Below are 20931 nucleotides of genomic sequence, written 5' to 3' on the forward strand. Positions count from 1 at the left end.
TGACATCAGATTAACAGGCTGAGCTGAACCAAGAGGGAATATAAAGGAAATAGAAGTGCAGATTTGATGAGCAAAGGCAGCCAAGAATTACTTTCTGTAACAGAGGTTGGTAGTTCTGGTCATTGAAGACCTTGTACTGCATGTTTTAGATGCTCCATCAAACTTCTGTAAAATAACAGCTTGGCTTGGTATTTATACTTTCAAATTTACTAGCCCCTTAAATGGTTAAATGGTTAGGGTATTATATATTTTTTGGGCATATCATAGCAAAATCAAGTAACTAAATCACGTTCAGTCGTTCTAAAAATGCTGTACATATATCAAGCATAACTCAAAATAAAATTGACTTTGAAATTTGACACTTTGAAATTGGGTCTCTGTCTCTTTAAGAAGCTCCTGCTCTTTCCAACAGTTCATCTTCAGATCATTGTCACAGCGCTTCTCCAACATGCCATTTACAAACGTTCTTAGGAGAGTTGCACTGAGAAGTAGTTCATATGATGAGCTCAGTCACAGTTCCTATAGGTGTTTGCTAATTGCTGCTGCCGCTAGTCTAGAGGAGCTGAATGGGAAAGGGTGCTCTGTGGCTCTGTGGAAAAGATGTCGCTTTGTGAGAGAAAGTGTTTTGGCAATCGTGAATGAGATTCAATGATTTCTCAAACATGAATAAAAAATAAATAAATAAATCAAAGCAACACTTCAGGCAGGATTTTGATGAAGGAATTACATTATAAAGCAACATAAAGCGCTTAAAAATATTACACTTTACATAATGCCCACCTCTTAAGAGTGAATTTTTTAACTCCAAGTACTCCAATATTTAAAGAAAAAGTTGAAAACAAAACCATAGCTATAGACATATTTTCCTTCCACACAATTTTCCATCAATATTCCCAGTTACAACTGATTTGTCATTTTGTGAATGTATTTTAGTGAAGAAATACCCACTAGAGTGAATTATAAGTCTGTTACTGTATAAAAAACCGGGCTGAACAGAACAAGAAAATCATGGAATTTGTGGTATTATTAAATATTATTTTCATCAGTCCTCTCTCTCTCCGCCATTATGATGCTTTCAATTCTCTCTGAGGCTTTCAGCTACTTAAGCGCCATCTTCGCTGTCAGGTTTGGTGGCGTGAGCCTCCAGGCTCGATATGTAAAAGTGTGACAACAAGGTGTGAATTTGTGACACTTTAGAGCAGCCAACACTGCATTCCACAGAGCTCCTGCAACCTCACAGCGGTAAAATATCAGAGTCAACGGGTGAAGTTAAATACATAACTAAATAAATAACAGGTAATGCTTAATCTTTTATTGACCATCTGCTAAAAGTATTTGCTGGACATACGATAATGTAACATTAATGAAGGACAGAGTAGTATTACTTGAGGTAATGCATGTCGTTAACGCTACGCGCGCACTCATGAGCTCGTGTTTGCTGAAGTGACTCACAAACGATCGGGTGCCTGACGGAAAGACGGCCACACGTCCCTCCTTTAATGTTTTAGAGACATGAAGACACTCCAAGGCAAACCAAAGAGCAGCAATTCTCCTATAGACCCAAGAAGATATTTGAATAGCTATGATAATGATCCAAGCCGTTTAATACACAAGCAAGTCAGGTTTGCTTCAGCTCGCCATGATGACGTCACTTAAATAAAAACCTTCGGCAGGCCTGAATGCAGGGCAACTAAAAGCTTCCATTCAAAGTCGGATCTTAAAGTGCTTTGAAAATGTTTATAAATTACTTCTTTATCTAGATGACTGGAATTCTGGTCAGAACCACCGCAGTTCATTTACAATCCAAATCATTTAAATGTTTTCACAGTTTGGAATGGCGGTTGTGGCTTTCATGCCATAACCGCCATAAAATAATCTGAGATTAATGCTCCATTGGTCTGATTTTAATTGCACACTGGACTCCAATGTTGTGACGGGAGGAGATCTGTATCTCCAGACCACATAAAAAAAACAACAGCCAAGGCTGTTATGCTGTAGTGTACATGTCTAATGTGATGCTTCTCTCATGATAGTCCAAGCTTACTTCTGATTGGCTGATCAGTACCTCATCACGACTCCTCTACCTGAAGGGCAAGCCCCGGAAAAGTTTGGGCTCAGATAGGATGAATCAACCTTCCAGATTTTTGTGTGACGTTACATAGTACTTCATTTTTTATTCAAATATTGAACACAAACTCATCATTTAGTAACTTTCTATAAGGACGTTTCGCCATCATCTTCATCCCAGTTTCTTAAGTGAGGAACCAGAAGACATTTCAACACCATAAAACAAACAACAACAAAAAACATAGCGTAACGACTGCAACTCTCAGAATGACCTTTGAAATTTAAGTTGACAATTCCTTTCAGCTAAGTGAACATTTTTGCAAGGTACTCTGGAGAATGAGTTACATGTAGGGCTGAAATGATTAATCGGATTAATCATGAGGAACCGATTATTGAAATAATTGTCAACCAATTTAGTAACTGATTAACCGTTAACTGTATAATGCAAACTCAAGAAAAGTAATTAGCTGAAGAAAGAAAAAAAAACCAAGCATATTCAGTTTTATTTAACCAAAACTGTAGAAAATGTATATAAATTTTGCGTAAAAAAAAAGGTTTGTAGATATGCTCAAATTCACTTAAGTAATGTTATGTTACTGCATTAAAACAATTGAATTGTGTAGTGTATTTTTAGTATTGTATTAAATAGGCTTAAGTGGCTAATTGAAAAATCCGCAGTGTGCCAATTTCTTTACCCGATTAATCAATTAATCGTAGGAATAATCGACTAGCCCTAGCTACATGGTAAGAAAGTTGAAAGACATCTGGAAGAGAATGGTTAGAATTACATCCAACTATAAACCCAACCAGAATGTTTTTCTTGATCCAAGACATGTACTACTATGGGATGAAACACCACTTAGAGAGAAGAAGCCATAAAAAAAAACAAAAAACAACATGTTGCAGTTTGCAAATGTACTCAGAAACAAAGATGTTAAGGTTTCAGGATCACATAATTTGGTCATGTAAAACTAAAACTAAAGTGTTTGGCCATAATGGTTGTCATTTCACGTGAAGGAAAAAGTGGCCCAAACCAAAAAGGTGTGTACGAGGAAGTCTGCTTACAAACGTGACTCAGTACCACCAGTTCTGAAAGATTTAAAGGGACAAAGCTCCAGTAAATCACGGTGAGAAGCTTGTGGGAGGAAACCCAAAATGTTTGACAAGGTTGTCATACAGCCTAGAAGGAATTCTAAGAAATACCAAGGAAATGATTAATGTTTAAAAAAAAAAAAAAAAAAAAGGTCACACACCTAATTCTAGATTTTAGCACATAAAAACCATTTTATTAAACCTAACTGATCCAAAACATGAAAAGTGGTGTGCACTTTTTATAGCACATCTTCAAATCTTTAATTGGGTTGTTAAATTATTCCCCTCATCTTTTATTTTATGGGGTTTTTTTTTAAATTTCTTTTATATAGTTAATTATTTGTCACACTGAACCCAAAGAGACTGTGTTGTGATTAACGCAATTTAGCACAGAATGAAATCAGAATTAATTTGCCTTAAATCTCCTTCAGACCATTCTCTTACCAAGCAGAGCAGCCACAGGTCACTGTAAGCCTATAAACCATTAAGCGCTAGCAGGAACAACAGCTTAGTGCATGACATAACGTTTCTTTCAGACGGGGAAGAGCTTTCTCAACTGCTGCATTTCTGTGGAGTCATTCAGAAATGACTCCACAGAAATATCACCACCATCAGTATCCACTTCGCTCCGGCAGGTGGCCTCTTTGGCGGATACGTACGCGGCGTTTTTTGTTTTTTTTCCCACAATAACCGCAAACGGTGATAATGACAGCGTAAGCCGGTGTCGATGGGGGGGGGGGAATAAAAAGCTCTTTCAGGAAAGATCACTGGACTTCCCGGAGATAGGAGCCGTTCGTGCCAAACCACGCTGGTTGTGAATTCTGCTCATCGGCAGCTCAGAAGGAAAAAAAAAAGCTTACATCTGTCCTCACCTACGACAGGAAGATGGCCTTTTAATCCCATGTGGTGACATGATGAAGGCGGGGATTAAATGCTAGCCAGAAACTCGCTCACTCGGTCCACGCCGCCTGCTCGCACACTTGCATCATCAGCTGCAGAGCCGGACCAGCAGAACTCAGCAGATTATAAAAGGCTGGGCTGGGTTTGTGTACGTCGACGACGTTGCAGGGAGCTTGTTGCACCTATAAATACAGCCTGTGGACGTCCACAGCCGGGTATTTACATGAACAAACTGCTTACCTGGACAGATTTCCGCTCCGATGGATTTGCTGACTAGTGATGCTGAAAATTAAAAAAAAAAAAAAAAAAAATTCCCCCCCCAACTCTCTATGATTATGTTGATCCCCGAAGAGCACTTTAGCTTTTTTTTTTATTGCAATGATCTCCTCGTATCAAAGTGAATTACACAGATTGCCCTATAAATCGACATAATCATTGATGTCTGAGCACAGGTTGGAGGACAAAAGTTATGTAATGATTGCAATCAACATTAGATATTAACAGCCCATGTGCTTGGGGGGAGGAGGGGGAAACTGGAAGATATTTTAATTTTATTTGAAGAAACATTACATCCAGGGGGGGGGAATAAGAGCGACCACAAGAAAAAAAAAAGAGATTACAAAACGCATACGAGAATAAAGTTGGGATAATATGAGAATTACGACAAAGCATTATGACAATTCGGAAAATGACTTTATTCTCGTAATACGACTTTCATTTCTTGAAATATTACAACTTCTCTAAATTTCATGACAATTTTCAATTTACAACTTCATCCTCAGATCATAGCTTTAGTCCCAATGTATTATGACTTTATTCTTGTAATACCAACACTATTCTCATAATTTTGTAAATTAATTTTTTTATTAGCACGGCCCTGATGTTAATAACGCGATAATCCAGATGTTGCTGACCTGTAAATCTGGAGATAAAACCCAAAACATGATTTATCTCCATCGCCTAACACTCTCCGCTGCTGGAGGACGCTCGCGAAACTCCTCCACTGCTCTGTGCTGCAGCTACTGAACGGTTGCCCATTATTTGACTTTATGAACTACAGACCAGATGCTGCATCTGCTTGGTTGAAGTTTGGGATTCTAAAATGAGAGGGCAAATTAACAGTCATAGCATATATAACACCAAGTCCACTTGTTTCTTCCAACAAGATAAAAGACATCATATGCTGCGTACATGCTAAGCAGTTGTTTGGGATGGATGAAATAATAAAATATGTCCGATCTTAACCGTGGCATAAAAAACACGACAATGTTCAGCAAAACAACAGCCGACAGACCATAAAGAGCTGAAGTATCAAGTTAAGGAGAGGAGCATCTTTACAGACAACAAAAATGTATGAGTTGTCAGGTTCGTGTTTCAACAGAAGGACCTATTTACTATTGCTGGGAGGTGGAGATAATATCACCTCCACTTCATAGTTGTGAAGTTGAAAGCCATACAAATAAGCCTAAAAATACAACTAAAGGCAGTAAGTTGTTTTTTTTTTAAAGCAGCTAGCAAATCAAAGCGACATTATGAATGGGTGACCCTGAATCCAACAAAACACATAGCCTCCAAGGTAAAACATGGGGAAGGCAGCATTATGCTGTGGAGATGGGGTTTTTTTCCCCCAGAGCAGAACTTTAACAGGAAACAAAAATGCAATAATGCGTGAGATTTCAACTTCACGTGGCAACGAACAAACATCTTCCTTGTGGCTGGAAGGTACAGCATTGGCCCGGATTAAGAATAACCTACAACCTATCAGAATGAACTAAATTTTTTTTAATTGCCCTTTTTTTTTCCTCCAAATTATTTTAAGATCTGAAAATGGCACCATAAAGACCTGCATGCCGTAAACAAGTTTTGTTTTTCCGGACCTCTTTAAATTCACAAATCTGATCTCAGCAAAACTTTTACAACAGCGAAACTTCTAGGATGTGTTCAAGTCTTAATGAAACCGATTTGACAAAAAAAAAAAAAAAAAAAAACGAAAACAGCAGCAGAAACTCACCCTACTATAAAGGTGGATATAATGTGGTGTTTCGCCCTCATTAATGACACGGTAGGTTTCAGAGGGAACGCCGTGATTAAACGCGTTAACGGTCACCGCTGAATCCGCTCTGGGACCAGCTAGCCTGCTAGCATCGTCACACAATGCCAGCGTTCCCAGTCAGCTCTCGCCGCACCGTTTACCGCGGCTCCAACCGAGAAAAGCGTCCTCGTCGCTCACCTTTTTCATCCGCGGAGCCTCGGCGACCGTGCCGTCACGGTTCACGAAAGCGTCCCCGCCGTTCTGCTGCGGGTCCGAGTGCTTCAAAGCGGACGCCTGTGGCATCTTGGCGGCGCTCGGGGTGAGCAAGCCCCGGCTGCCTTCCCCGGCTTTCGCGGAGGGCTCCGCGGTGGGAGACGTAGCGGCTGCGGCGGAGGAACCGGCCTCCTTCTGCGGCTCGCTTCTGGCGAGGGTCTTCTCCTCCGAGGTCGGCGTCACCGGGGACTCGGCCGGCAGGGCTTTGCCGGCGGAGACGTCTTTGAGTTCGACCTCTGCCATTTTCGCTGCCACAACCTGGACTGACATCGCCGCAGTTTCTCAAAGTCCTTTCTCCAGCGCTGATAGCGAGGCGAGCGGATGTGAAAGCAGGAGCAGCGGCACCCAAATGCATTATGGGACTTGTAGTTTCACTGCCATACTCCTTTTCACTACCCTATTGGGCATATTTTTGCGACAGTTTTAACCTCTTGGTCTGAATATCTCCAAAACATTTCTAAACATAATAAACAAATGTTACACGACCACAAATTTATGAAACAATCAAGGACGCATTTCTGACCGAGACTACATTTCCCAAAAGGAACAGCAACGTGGCAATGCACTTCGTATTGGAACCTCTGAAAAATACAAAACATAATGCGGGTTTAAAAATAATCTCCCATACAATGTTCGCCATAAGATACAATAAGCTCACACGTTCTCATTAAAAAAAAAAAAGAAAAAAGAAATTCCACAAATTAATGTGATCAACCCACTGAATTGCTCGGCTGTATTTTCCACCAGATTAAGTCAGTTACTAGATGGCAGAGCATCTGTGGCAGCACATCATTACAAAACGAGTACAGCGGTAAGGTCAAACCGGAAAACAGAGCTACACTGCCACCATGCGGATTAGTTTGGCATTAAAATACATAACAGGATAGAGAAAACATTTTAGTACAGCAACAGTCAACACATCTTTTGAGAATTTTGCGCAAAAGACTTGGAACAGCAGTGAATGATAAGGAAGTGGAAACAAATTGATAACTTTTTTTTTTATTATTTAAAATCACGTCAAAAGGTCACTTGTCAGTTCTCTAAAGCACATCTTATGTTTTTCCATACCCACCTGGAGCATTATAGCCTTTAAATATCATAGTAAACATATGATTTACAGTGCATTTCAAGTTTTCTGATGTCGCACTGCTGCATCTACTCCAAATTCATGGTTCCAGGTTGATTCCAGCAGATGTCAGCAGTATTCCTTTACACTGCAAGGCATTTTTGTTTTTACTGAACAATGAGCAAACCAGTGACACTTTTTGCAAGTTGCTTACAAGAAATAAAAATATTTACATTCAGGTAAGTGGGTTTGAGCCCTTTTTTGCTATCATTCAGATAAATTTGAGGTATATAATTTACAAGGCTGCCAAGCTGTTAAATGACAATCAGGAAGAAAAAAAAAATCAATCAGGTCTAAAAGATGTAACAGAAATAGTCAATGAAAATACAGCATCTATCTTTACAGAAGTGGAAGTGTCCATTATTGTTCATGCAATTCTCTTTTCAAAGCAAAACAACTGTTTAGGGTTAAGCTTAAGAACCCCGGAAGAGTTCTCTTTAAGCTGATCCTTGCAGCTTAAGAACTGAAAGGAAAATAAAACAGCATTTGCAGCCATTTTTTGCTTTTAAAACACGATGCATCACTTCTCAAATATCCAGAGAATGTTCACTCCAGAGAGGCCCAGATTTACCCTCCTAGGAAAACAAAATCAACGTGAATACAGTAAAACCAATCCAAAACATAGGACCAGTAAAGTTTTGAATACAACATCCAAGAATTAGTCACAATACATGGTAAATATGTCAAAAAGAGCTCACCCCAGCATCCCTGACTCCTTGGTCTTGATGACATAGAGGAACATGAGGATTGTGTGGAATAGGTTGTTCCTTCCCTGTGACAGAAATCAAGATGGGTTTCATCTCACTGCTACTGTGTTCTTTAGTTAGCAACAAATTATGTGTTGAGCCAGAAAAATATATAATATGCTTTGGGAAAAAAACTTATTAAAATAGTATTGCCACACTACACCACACACATCAATTTATTTAATTTGAGATTTGATGTGATGGACCATAAAAGGTCATAATCCCAAGCAGTGTTGAATGAATCTGAAATACTTGCAAAACACTTATTTGTCACAGAAAACAATTACAAAATAAAAATAAGCATAATAAACATTTAGCATTCATGAAAAAAATATATACATCTTGTTTTCAGTCACCTTAGGGAGACTATAGATGTGTCCTTGGTATATAAGCTGGTAGTGAGGGGGCGTGGTGCTGCTCTGGTGGATGCAAAAGAGGTTCTCTTTGGTAACATCTACAGGAGTTAAAAACACAGACAATGGTATCAAAAAAAAGAAACCAGGAAAGTTGTGATTGTTTTTATAGTTTTGTTTCCCTCGCAGTTAACAGACCAGCTCTCACCAGGTTTGTCCGGAGTGTGGCTGAAGTGCTGAGAAGTAAAAGTCTTCCCATCCGGGTACTTTGGATGTGGGGGCAGCCTGGAGTCCAAATATGTGCAAAACATATGCATGAGGATCTGAGATGAAGAAAAAAAAAAAAAAGCAAGAGTGACCTGGGGGTTAAATATTTGTATTGATGCAACGCAAAGAGTCTTTACAGACACACACGTTAAGAGAGTGCCAGTTTAACATCGAGAAGGCGAGAGAGATTCAAAAAAATACCACAAAGAGTTCTAAACACCCACTAAAATAACAGACAAACAAAAAATTTGAGCAATTGTGACAATTCATTCATATTTGTTTGGACGCAGACTCACAGCGCAGTCGGTCGGGAGATCCGTGTCCCACTTCCTGTTCTTCAGATCACCGCCACCGTTCCAGCGAAAGGAGCTCATGCAGCCACTGTGAGACAGCTCTGAAATAATAAAAACGTATACACACTGGTGTGTTTTTTCTGCGTAATACGGCAATTTAAAAAAAAAAAAAGACACAATTTGGATAGTAGAACCAACCTCTTATGCGATCCACTAGATATTCCTGGTTGGATGTGATGTCCAGGTACTGGACAATAGAGGTCAGCGTGGGGATTAAGGAAGCTTTCATCAGTGCTGCCTGTCTCAGGCTGCTAATGCTGGCCTCTAGTGGAGGAAAGCGGGAAAGCTGCTAGCAGATTTGTTGCAGTAATTCCAACAGTTATTAAACATTTCCAGCTGGTCTAACCTCCGATCTGGAGCTCCGGACAGCCCATCCTCCTCAGCTGGCTGTTGACAGAGTCGATTTCTTTGATCAGAGGGACCAAGATGGTGTCACTGATCCACTGCGGACACAAATGTTATTTAGTCGGAGTTGACGTCTGCTTTTTACAGCCAAGCGCTCGAGACTTTATGAAGGACGTAACAGGTTTTCTGTCAAATTTAACACTATTACGAGTAGACGTTGAGGCCTGCATCTCCACAGAAATGCACGAACTTCGTCCAGCCAACTGGTAATTCATTTGCACTTAACCATGACAGACGCCATGTTAGCGCGTTAGCTAGCAAGAGTATATTAGCAGCTAATTAGCGGTAGCCTCAAAAGTTTCGACTCACAGAAGCAATTAAGATGTCTGAGTGCGACTCAAAGAAAAAAAAATACATAGAATATATTAAATGTAATAGTTCCGCTTAGACAATATTTAGCACCTGGGAATAACATAGTAAAGGTCAACCTGCTTTTTAAATGAATTTAAGAATTTTTATGGATGCGCAGACACCCTGGCATACAGAGAAAGACGTCCAGTGAAAAACATCAGGACTCACATTTCTAAGCTTGGCTGTCCAGCTGTCGACGTGATCCGCTACGGCTCTGCTGGTGGTGATTCTGGCCCACACCTAAATATAAAGATATTGGAGGGATATACACGGTTCCATGATTGTTTCTACAAATTAAAATCCGCATCTTTATTTAGCCACATTTAATCTGGTTCCCCTGAATGAAATCCAGTGCAACAAACATATTAAGAAGGCATCTTACTGGTAAATTATGTCCACCTGTGTTTTCATTTAATCTCAGTACAATCTCAGATTTTCGCTACAACATAAACAAAGGTGGTGGAATTATAGTGATGTGGGGATCTAGTCAAAGCCTACATCTAAATCCAATTAGGAATGGGGCATAACTTGAAAATAGATGTTCAAAAATGTTTTTTCCTATCATTCTAACAGTCTAGAGTCGTTTGCAAATAACAGAGAAGCATTTTCATCTCTACATTATGTGTACAAAAGTTGGTATTGAGATACCACAAAATATTGATTCTGTGCATTCTGAATGCAAATTGCACACAAGTAGCCTTTTTTTCTTAACTAATAGGGTTCTTCTGAAGATGACTGCAAAACAGTATTAGTGTATTACATAAAATCAACAAAATAGACCTCTTCTGCAGCGTGTTTAGAACCCAGGTCCGTCTCGTCCTTGTGTGCCGACGGCGCCTGAGAGCGGCACGCCGGCTGGTAGAGGAACTTCCTCAAGCTCTGGGCGTAATCTCCCACAGAACGATTGTAGTTCCAGAAAGTAGGGCTGTGGCTTGGAGACACGGACTCTGGACTGCCTGCAGATGGAATGAAGCAACAGAAAATATAAGTTCATAAAATATATATATATATATATATATATATATATATATATATATATATATATATATATATATATATATATATATATATATATATATGAAATTAAGCTTAGAAAGATTATTAGCACATCGACTGGTACTCTGCTGAAACTTCAGTTCATGTGTAAAAGGAACTGGTTTCAGCTGAAGAACTCCTTCCCACCGAGCTGACTGCGGTGACTTTTTTCCTCCTCGGAACGCAGGAACCGCTCGAGACTCTTCAGATCCTCCATGTAGTCTTCCTTGCTTCCTGGAGAGTTAAACACCGAAGGAGATGTGCGATACCGAGCTCTCAAGCCAGAGCCTTCTGCTGACCCAATGCTGTTCTGATAGGGAGAAGAGCCTGAAGACTGACTGTAGTTCAGCACCTAGGAATCGGACGACGAAGAATATGTAACACTAATTTAGATGCATTCTGTTTTCCTTGGCTTCTGGAAAAACATGCACCTTTCCAAAGGCCACTGAGGGGGTAAAAGGTCCTCCTGCGCTGCTTGGTGGGGATGGGCTGCCGAGAGGGGGGCTATAACCCGGTGTACAGCTCGGGGAGAACTTGGGGCTGCTGGAGGCGGGGCGAGAGGGACTGAAGCTCAGCACACTCTGGCCCTGGAGCGGAGAGGACTGGGTGGGAGCTGGAGTCTCTTTCTTCTCTGGCTTTTGTGGAGGAGAGGGCTGGATATCTGCAAGGGAAGTGACAAGAAGTCACTTCAGTATTCCGATAAAGGTATTAAGACAGCTTAAAAACAACTACCAGGCAGAAAGCAAACTAAAATCTGAAATTCTGTGCAGACGTCAAGAGAAACGTACTTGTGTTCCTCAGACCCAGAAGGTGATGCTGCTGAGGAGTAACAGCAATGGAGGACGGAGACATTGTGTATTTGAAATACTTCCAGAAGTCAAAAAGAGCATTGAGACTGAAAAGAGAGGCGAGGACCAGTTCTGCAAGAACATGAAGAAAAAAAAACACAACAAGAACTTAGGTGTAGGATTTAATTTTAGGAATTTATTTTGAGCGTCTCTGGAGTTAGAGGCCTAATTTAAGAAACCCTCGTATAGACGATGGTTAAGCAGCAGTCTTATTTTGTAAGAAGAAAAAAAAAACAGTGCAGTGGAATCTCACCGATGTACCAGATTGGCCAGTAGGTGATGTTGTAGTACCTGCTCAGCAGCTTCCCTGACCTACAATGAAGTAACAAAGACACAGCCAAAACGATGATGAGCTACAGAAAATGCTACATATTGCTTCACAGCTATGATTTCTTACATTTCCGTGTAAATCATGCCAGCTAAAGAGACGTTGAGCACAGCCCAGGCGAGAACGATCTGCCGAGCCTGCTCCTCCCTCCTCATCCTCAGCGCCTTGTCTATCATGCTGGGCATCCCTTCCTGCGGTGGGGTCAGCATGGCTGTCACTCAGACCAGGCTGGAAAAAGTTAAAAACATTGAGTAAAGAAGTCAAACACGAACTTCGCGCAACAGTACGCGGACTTGTTTAACTTATGTAGTTACACAACTTAAAGTAGTTTGACCTGAAACAGTACTGTGGAACATGAATGTCAGCAGAGCTGTTAGCTGAACGGTTAGCTAACAATCAAAACAACGGTAACAGTGCTCCAGAAGTTTGGTTTTACTTTAAAACTCCGATATCTTTAAAAGTAACAGTCGTTTAAAAAGGCAAAAAATGAGAAACAGAATGTGAAAAATGAAACAAGCCACATACCACGCTGAAATGAATGAAAGCAGCGGCGCTGAATATTTTGTATTTCTAAACGGAAGTCTCACGAGCACTTCCGGTACAGGGTTTTCATAGTAAGAGCTTTTGGTAGAATTACCGCAACTTACTTGAATGCGTTTTTTTAAAGAGAATATAGTATTTTTTACTGGTACTTAAAACATTGTAATAAATTATGTATTTAAATACAGTGTTTTTACAGGTCTGTCAGTTTGCGTGGGGTAATAGTCAGAAATAACGTTAAATATTAAAATTAAATTCGACTATTATAAAATAATAGTCAAAAGCTATTACAAAAGCTAACAGAGGACGTGAAAAAAGTGCCAACTGGAGGCGACAAAGAGCCCTCGATTTGGAGATCATATTTTCAAATATCTACTTTGGTTAATAAAAAAAATTATTTGAAAATTAAGAACAGACAAGTGTAATGAATGTAAATATTCAGAGGAAAAGTCAGTTTTATAGTTAAATAAACTGGTATGATTTAATGTCAGTTTGGTGTTTAGTTATTTGTGGCATGCGCTTGTTGTCCAATGTCATTTATTGCAAATCCATCAACCAACCATCTGATAAATGACAACTTTATCTGCATTCTTGCAAGCACAAGCAAAATGACAGATTTAATACAAAACAGTTCACGTAACAAGGACATACAACAATTTAAATCATCAAGTAAAAAACGGCTATTCCTGCAAATCCAATAGGATAACAGTTCCCACCATGTCAGGATATCATAAAAAAACTAGCTGGAAAAATAGATATTAAACAACAAGTTGGGCATAGGAGGCATCATTTTACTGATACGACAAATACTGTAGCAGCATTGATATGGCAAAAGAAAATGAAAAGAATTTTTATGTCATGTTATAAAATGTGGCATCGGTTTGACAGATCATTTTAGAAGTATGCGGTAAATCAGATAAGTAAGTAATAGTACTGCAAATACTATAAATAAATAAAATCATCTCAAGAGGCACTGTCTTCAAGGAGGAGGGGACAGGGACTTTTCAGAGCTATAACCTCCAACATCTAAACCATAGTCCTCATCATTCAGTTCGTCTCCACCTCTTCTCCCTCTGCTGTCCTCTTCTTCGTCGTCCTCCTCCTCGTCCTCTTCTTCTTCCTCCTCTTCCTTGAAAACGTTCTGTTCCTTTCGAGTGGTTCTGTCTCTCTTGGGCCCTTTGCAGATCTTGAGGTGACGTGTGAGGTGGTATTTAGTAAGAAAAGCTTTGTGGCACTTCTCGCAGACAAAGTCTCTCTTGCCCTCGTGAGAGTTCATGTGTTTTTTCAGGTGGTTGGTTTTCAGGAAGTGCTTGTTGCACTTTGTGCACTGAATCTGGCGCTCACTATCAAAACATAGGAATATATATATATATATACAAGGTATTTAATATAAAAAAAACAAACATAAAAACAACAATGAAGAAAACAACACGTACTTTGTGTGAGAGAACATGTGTTGTCTCAGATCTTGTTTCCTGATGAACGATCTGTCGCAAAGGTCACACTTGAGCTTCTCTGCGCCGGTGTGGATGAGCATGTGGGAAGCCACGTGAGATTTCTGAGTGAACGACTTCCCGCAAACTGTGCATTTGTAGTTCTTCTGACCTGTCCAAACAGAAAAAGGTAGGCGATGTATTCAGGAGTGCAGTTATTACTGATGCTTCACTGAAGGATAACTCAACTGTAACATCCTTTCCTTACCCTAAACGAAGGTTAGTATCAGAAGTGAGCCAGTGACGAAAACAAACGTTATCCAGCCAACAGGCAATAAATTTGCACTTTCACATAGATGCAGAAAAACTTGCCAGCCAGCAAGGGGTATGTTAGCAGGTAGTTAGCGGTAGCCTCCACTGCCTCGAGTCACAGAAGGTAAAGATGATGTCTGTGCGTGGCTCAAACTTTCTTTCTTTTTTGCCAGACAAAACAGTCTTGCAAGAAAAGAAACACTACACATACAAGACAAAATTCCAGACCTGTTATTAATTTATCTAATGCCAAATTAATAATAATAATAAAAAGGAAATGCAAGACATTTAAGACCATAATTTTGGATACATAAATTTAGGACTTTTTAAGGATGCACAGACACCCGGCGCAAGGAAAGAAAAATTCAGTGAAACTGGGTAACTCAATGCTCGACAAAATCCTTACAGTACCTGTGTGAATCTTGAGGTGCATCCTGAGGTTGCTGGGATCGCTGAACGCCTTGCTGCAGTACTCGCACTTGTGCGGCTTCATCCCTACGTGCCCCATGAAGTGCACGTTCAGCTTGGTGGAAGTGATGAAAGCCCGAGAGCACATGCTGCACTTGTACTTCTTCTCCCGCACGCTGCCCTGCCCTCTCCCCCTGGAGGTAATGCTGTTGGAGTTCCTGTTAGCGCTGCGGCTATCGCCGTTTGCCTGTCCCGCGGCGGGGTTGCTACAAGGCCAGGGGGAGGACGAGGCGCTGGAGCTGCTGTTGAGAAGCTTTTCCTCGGGTGGAACGTGTTGCTGTGACTGCAGCTCTTGTTGCTGCTGAGGTGGTGCCGGCTGTTGCTGTTGCTGTTGCTGCTGCGTCTGGGCGTGGTCCTGCAGCGATGGGCTGTGACTGTGTGCAGGCTGGTTATGGCTGTGGTTGCTGCTATGGCTGTTGAGGTGAGACTTGAGCTCGGAGAACGACGAGCACTCTTTGCCACACTGGCAGATCTGGCCGTCGGGGACCTGAGGAACACCTGGAAGAATAAAAACGGTCATCAATTTCTCAGGTCAATAAGCTCATTTTTTTTAAAAATGGAAAACCTAAAGTCATCTGAATCAATGGGAGATATCTCTGCAGTGAGCAGGCATCTAGACATCTACAGTTTTCTCACAGTAAAATTGAAGCGCTTTTAAAGCAGTTTCAAGGTCGGTTTTCAAACTTTTCCATTGCCGCACTTTGGAGATAAAAATAATCCAAATGAACTAAAGAAGACTGTTTCAATTTCACTTTTATTTTCATACATGATATATGATATGTATTACCGTTTTTAATGTCTTGTGATAGACATCGTCTTTGCTGTACAACCTACAGCAAAGACAAAGTAAACTAAAATGTAACAAAGTGTTAAGTTTTCAAATGTCTCATAAATACACCTTACAAAACACTAATTTGACAACAAAAAATCTCCCAATTTAATAACCTCATTTGACATCTAAAATATATTTTATTTATAAAATTTATTTATATATACTTCATTTTACTTACACAGACCAATAAGCCTTTGAGCCATTGGGAATAATAAAATTCCAAAATAAATTTTTGCACATTTTTTGGGGATGGGCGAGGGCGCAAATGAGCAAATATGAATAATTTTGGTAATTCTAAACGACCTAAAACAAGGGAAGTTTCGTCTAAATCAAATTCACACAGCGAGAAAAGGATGTGTGTCTTGTGAAAATACGGATTCAACTGGAAATAATGTTTTCCAAAAATATAGGCTTTTCAGAAAGCGTTCAGATTACAAAACGATGCGGTTTGAATTTGAAGCGCTTTCAAGGACCTTATACAGAAGTCAAGCTCTTTTCAAGCCTTGAAATTCTATCATGTTCAAGGATTTCAAGTATCCATATGAACCCTGAACCTGGGAGAAAAGATGGACACAAGTAACAAAATAAAGAATGACAATGACAATAATTGTTTCTTTCTCCGAAATCAAATCCCACGCTTTCCCAGATTGTGATGAAACCCTGTAATAAGTCCCCACTGGCTCAGCCAATCATAACCACATGCAGCGTCGTCTCCTCACCCATCAGCCTGCAGTAGTCTCGGTTGTAGTAGAAGAGCAGCTCCTGGTTGGGGTGAATCTCTGTGGACGTACAGAAGAACAGCTTCCCGTTGGCGGGGTACGCCACCAGATTTTGCTCTTCATGGGTCCTGAAACACCAAAACGTTGCATTTCGTTTGTAAAGGCAGCACACCGTTTTCCGCCTCCGGCGCGTGGGAGTGATCGGGGAATCTACCTCGCCTTGCGCACAAACATCATCCAGTTGCACTCGTTCTCATCGGTCGTCACGATGTAGAACTCCAGCACGTTGTTGTGGTACATCTACGGCGACGGACATGCATTTCCATTTGTTACTTTTGACGTAAAAAGCGCTACTGCTCGTGGATTTAGACAGCTGCGTGTCAACAGACCTTCCAGATCTGAGGCGTATCCTTTTCTGGCCAATCAGAGAGGTCCACGTTGCTGCAGTGCTGCCCCACCATTGGCCCGAAGCAGGTCCTGGGAGGAATGACGTCCCGCGCAAACACTCCTGTAAACATGTTGGGAAACATTTGATAATATAAAAATGAATTTCTAAAACCTAAAACAGGGCTGGGTGATAAGTCGATTTTATTGATTAATCCAATTTTTGGTTTTGAAGATTTAATTTTTGGAAAATCTGGATTTCTTTTTTTTTTTACATCAATGCACCGCTTGCTTCCACAGCTACGAGTGACCTTTATAATTCTAGAAGATTTTTCTCATTAAAATGATTTTATCTTGTTCATTTTAATAAGTTCTTCTGGCAAAAACACACTTTCTGCTAATATTATTGATTGTCTTTATGATTAATCCAAAAAATGTGAAGCTTTGTACTAAGTAGTTTGTCCCGCAACTCACAGAAATGATCGTTTGAAATAAAAAACACTTTTTGAAAATATTTTCTGTCACTTGTAATTTCTTTTGAAATCATTTATTAAAATTATAACATTTACATAAATTCCATTTTTAGGCCATATCGCCCAGCCGTAGCTAAGGGGTGTTTGATCTCTTACCAAGTGGTTCATCGGTTACAGAGATGCGAAGGCAGAGCGGACGCGGCAAAGAGAGGCGAGCCCGGCTTTGAATCGGTGCGTCGGGGATGAAGGTGACCGGACCGTGCTCCGGACAGTCGGAGGCGTATGAGCGCTCACACAGTGTGCACCCTGAGGAGAAATCAACAGACATCAGTAGATGTCAGAGTCAGAAATGTACCTTCGAATGTTTCAAATTGTTAATTTCAGGATTTTTATCTGATTATCTGATTTTTATTAGGTACCTGGTTTCAACTGTAAATCACATTTTCCAAACATTGGCTTTTAATCAAGCGTTGGATTGCACTTCATTACAAAACTATGACGTTTCAATATCAAGCACTTTCAAGGACTTTATACAGAAATAAAGCACTTTCCAAACCCAGGATTTCAAGCATCCGTACAAACCACGTGATTGTTTCTGGTCTTAACGAGCCGTCTGTAATTGTCCGCTTATACTCACAGATGGAGCAGGGGGCGGCCATGTTCTCCTTGCTGGGAGCCGGATCCTCCAGCTGCAGGGTGGAGTTGACGAGGACCAGGTTGTTCTCGGGGCCGAGGGCCACCTCGGCGGTGATGGAGGACACGTTGACCGCCTCCAGCCCCATCCCCGAATGTCCGTGGAGAGATACGGGCTCCAGCTGGCTGGGGTTGGACATGGAGCTGGTGAGCACCACGCTCACCACGCTCGGGTTCATCTCTCCGTTCCCGTGGAGCTGCTCCCCGAGCCCCCCGTTTCCACCGCCTCCCCCTCCCCCGCCCCCAGCTCCTCCCGTCCCGGAGCTTCCCACTCTGCCTCCCAGGTGGTCCGGCTCCATCACCACAGGCAGCTCCAGCACGGGGGGCCCGTGGAGAGGCATCACCCCCCCCTCGTGAGGCTGAGGCTGCCGTCCTCCGCCGAGCTGCTGGGCGTCAGACACCGCCACCGCCACCACCCGGTCCATGCTGGCTAGCTCCTCCCCCATCCGGTCAGGAGACAGCGGGCTGTTAACGCGTGACTCCATGGCCAGCCCTGTGGAGTCCAGCTCATGAGGGCCAGCCTGGTGAAGGTCTGCCTGACCGCTGACCTGCCTCGAGTCCAAGGGCACCAGGCCCTGCTCCAGAGGGCCCCCAGGCCCGCTATAGGGGTCCAGACTGGAGGGGTTGTTGCTGGCCACAGACAGCGTCCCGTCCATGTTAAGGCTGCTGGGATGAATGTACTGAGGAGGTGGACGGTCTGCCAGGTAGGACAAAATACCTTATAAAAAGAAAGAGACAGTAGATACTGGGATGAAATATGAGTTTCTGTTTGGTTTTTATGTCTAATAACAGATACAAATCACAAACCCACCTGGCAGTAAGTGTCGGAAGTAACTGCTCTCCAGGTGGGGATACGGCGGAGGAGGCAGGGAGTAATTCCTCTCAGGCAGGCCACACATCACCCCTCTGTCGCTGAGAGGACCCATGGGCAGCATCAGGGACAGAGCAGAGGGGAGAGAGCCGAGGGACGGGCCCAGACTGGGGATGGCCACCGGCATGCCTGAGAAAATCAAACATGCGAACAAACAGGGCTCAGACAGAAATAAATACATTAAATTAAACGACGAGAATATAGTTATAAAACTATAATGCTGCGAGAATAAAGTCATAATATTTCAAAAGGTCATAATATTACCAAAATAAAGTCATAGTATAACAAGAAAAAAAGTCATACAAGAATAAAGCCATTGCACTATGGAAATAAAGCTGTAATACTACAAGAAGTAACAATATTTCCAGAGTAAACTCACAATATTACCAGAATAAAGTTGTACTTTTATGAAAATAAAATTGTACGAGAACAAAGGCACAACAATACCAGAATAATCATAAATATAGCTAGAATAAAATCATAGTAATATGACAAAAAAAAGTCATTATTATGAGGATGAAGTCGAAGGACTGAGCAGAATAGTGTCATAACCCTTCCATAACATTACTTTATGTCATTTATTATTTTACAACTAAGGAATCACTTAAACTACCAACACATCAGCATCAGATTATTATCAGTAGCAAGCAGTGACTATATTCTTGCTTTACTACTGCAACTTCATTCTCGGAATTTTATACTTTTTTTTTTTTAATCCTCGTTTATACTGATTTAAGGGTGTCAAACAATCTTCGACTCGATCAACTGTTTCCATACCTGGGGTGGGAATGGGATTGTGAGTGGGAGAAGTGGGCAGACCCAGGTGGCTGGCGCTCACTGAGGGCACACTCAGCTGGTCCATGCCCACAGGACTCAGGTTCATGTCATTCATCCTGAAGAGGCAACATCAGAGTCAAGCGAGCCACTTGACCTCTTTACGTACAATAAGTCATCATTTACAGATGTTTCAGTCCAAATTTAGCTGTGTCCAGGTCTACATTTCTTTATGAAACTACAGGTTTGTAGCTTACCTGAATTCAACAACTGCTGTCCCTTTAAGAATCCAACGCTACATGTTCCCCCCCTTCAGCTTAAATATGAACGTCTCCAGGGAACCTCTGCGACAAAACGAGAATAATAATAATAATCACCGTTTTGGTGAATAACGATAAGAGGCGACAATGTAGCTTGTTAGCCGTAAAAAAACAAAAAAAAAAAACACCAGCTCTGGTTTTGCTGTTGAGCTAGCGTTAGCCTTGAACACTTACGTCTTCGCAGCACATAAAAGCGGAGCAGGCTGACGGGTTTCCACCAAACAGAAACTCGGCTATATCTCCGCGTGGCTGAAAAAGCGGCGTCCTTCCAGAAATGTTGCTAGTTTGTCGAAATAGAACAGCATAACAACACAACGCCTCCATGAACGGGGCCATGACAGCAACTTTGCCTCTATTGCGCATGCGCATTTTAATTTTTTTTCCCCCACACACGCAGTATGGTTTGACGTCTTCTTCTTCTTCTTCTTCTTCTTCTTCTTCTTCTTCTTCTTCTTCTTCTTCTTCTTCTTCTTCTTCTTCTTCTTCTTCTTTTCTATTATGGCGGATCACAAGCAACTTTAAGGTGCATACCGCCACCTACTGTACATGAGTGTGTAGCAGCATTACTTCACATCTATTAAATTCTATTTTTTTAATTTTGTATTCTTACGATAAATAAACAATGCTTCCCTTAATTTGTGAATATCTGTTATGTTTCCTTCATTTCCTAATATACCTTTAAGATTCCATTCATGCCCTATATTTCTAACTATTCTCTTTAATTCTTCCCTTTCGAGTTCATATGACTTACAGTTCGTCAGTATGTGTTCTACATTTTCTTTCTCTCCACATCTCTCACATTTATCATTATTTTTCCTCCTTATTGTGTAAAGCATGTCATTTAAGTAGGTATGACCTACTCTTAATCTACTAATTATTATTTCTTCTCTTCTGTTTCTTTCATTAATGCTTCGAATTCGAACTGACTTTTGTACT

At 41.1% G+C, this 20931-nt stretch overlaps 3 protein-coding genes across 5 annotated transcripts in view; all 3 read right to left on the reverse strand.

Annotated features, from left to right (window-relative positions):
* Positions 1–6735, reverse strand: part of LOC102228098 (putative adenosylhomocysteinase 3) — a 36466-nt gene extending 29731 nt beyond the window's left edge. Inside the window, exon 1 of one of the 2 annotated variants that reach the window (XM_005797202.2) lies at positions 6290–6732. In XM_005797202.2, coding sequence (XP_005797259.2) covers positions 6290–6634 — 345 coding nt within the window. In that variant the 5' untranslated portion in view covers positions 6635–6732. Of the gene's footprint in view, positions 1–6289 lie in introns of both variants that reach the window. The other variant, XM_005797201.2, reaches the window with a different exon arrangement.
* A 1029-nt stretch (positions 6736–7764) lies between these two features.
* On the reverse strand, positions 7765–12399 carry tmem209 (transmembrane protein 209). The gene is made up of 14 exons (XM_005797253.3): positions 12246–12399; positions 12102–12160; positions 11789–11920; positions 11432–11661; positions 11148–11352; positions 10746–10921; positions 10134–10205; positions 9556–9652; positions 9348–9473; positions 9153–9250; positions 8798–8912; positions 8593–8690; positions 8189–8262; positions 7765–8065 (listed from the first exon to the last, which is right to left on the reverse strand). Exons 1-14 carry the CDS (start codon positions 12383–12385, stop codon positions 8011–8013), a joined length of 1677 nt encoding a protein of 558 aa, XP_005797310.1. The 5' UTR covers positions 12386–12399; the 3' UTR covers positions 7765–8010.
* Positions 12319–20382, reverse strand: prdm4 (PR/SET domain 4). 2 transcript variants are annotated; one of them, XM_023349891.1, is made up of 12 exons: positions 20170–20382; positions 19933–20019; positions 19679–19794; positions 18842–19030; positions 17975–18748; positions 17494–17643; positions 16870–16988; positions 16695–16780; positions 16481–16608; positions 14873–15427; positions 14153–14321; positions 12319–12404 (listed from the first exon to the last, which is right to left on the reverse strand). In XM_023349891.1, exons 3-12 carry the CDS (start codon positions 19791–19793, stop codon positions 12395–12397), a joined length of 2295 nt encoding a protein of 764 aa, XP_023205659.1. In that variant the 5' UTR covers position 19794; positions 19933–20019; positions 20170–20382; the 3' UTR covers positions 12319–12394. The 2 variants fall into 2 exon arrangements, with proteins under 2 accessions (XP_023205659.1, XP_014331533.2); XM_014476047.2 differs by lacking the exon at positions 12319–12404 and adding an exon at positions 13237–14059 and having other exon boundaries at positions 20170–20380.
* Positions 20383–20931: the final 549 nt, after the last annotated feature.

Source organism: Xiphophorus maculatus, chromosome 17 (assembly GCF_002775205.1).
Source record: "Xiphophorus maculatus strain JP 163 A chromosome 17, X_maculatus-5.0-male, whole genome shotgun sequence".
NCBI classification, from domain to species: Eukaryota; Metazoa; Chordata; class Actinopteri; order Cyprinodontiformes; family Poeciliidae; genus Xiphophorus; species Xiphophorus maculatus.

Coding starts and splice junctions, on each gene's coding strand:
- tmem209 (XM_005797253.3), bottom strand. CDS start 12,385: ATGCTGACCCCACCGCAGGAAGGGATGCCCAGCATGATAGACAAGGCG. Junction 8,913..9,152: donor ATCTCCCGACCGACTGCGCT/GTGAGTCTGCGT, acceptor TCTTCATCTCAG/ATCCTCATGCATATGTTTTG. Junction 8,066..8,188: donor AAGGAGTCAGGGATGCTGGG/GTGAGCTCTTTT, acceptor TTGTTTTCCTAG/GAGGGTAAATCTGGGCCTCT.
- prdm4 (XM_014476047.2), bottom strand. CDS start 19,793: ATGAATGACATGAACCTGAGTCCTGTGGGCATGGACCAGCTGAGTGTG. Junction 14,322..14,872: donor GCACCTCAAGATTCACACAG/GTACTGTAAGGA, acceptor CTGTTTGGACAG/GTCAGAAGAACTACAAATGC. Junction 14,060..14,152: donor CACATGTTCTCTCACACAAA/GTACGTGTTGTT, acceptor ATGTTTTGATAG/TGAGCGCCAGATTCAGTGCA.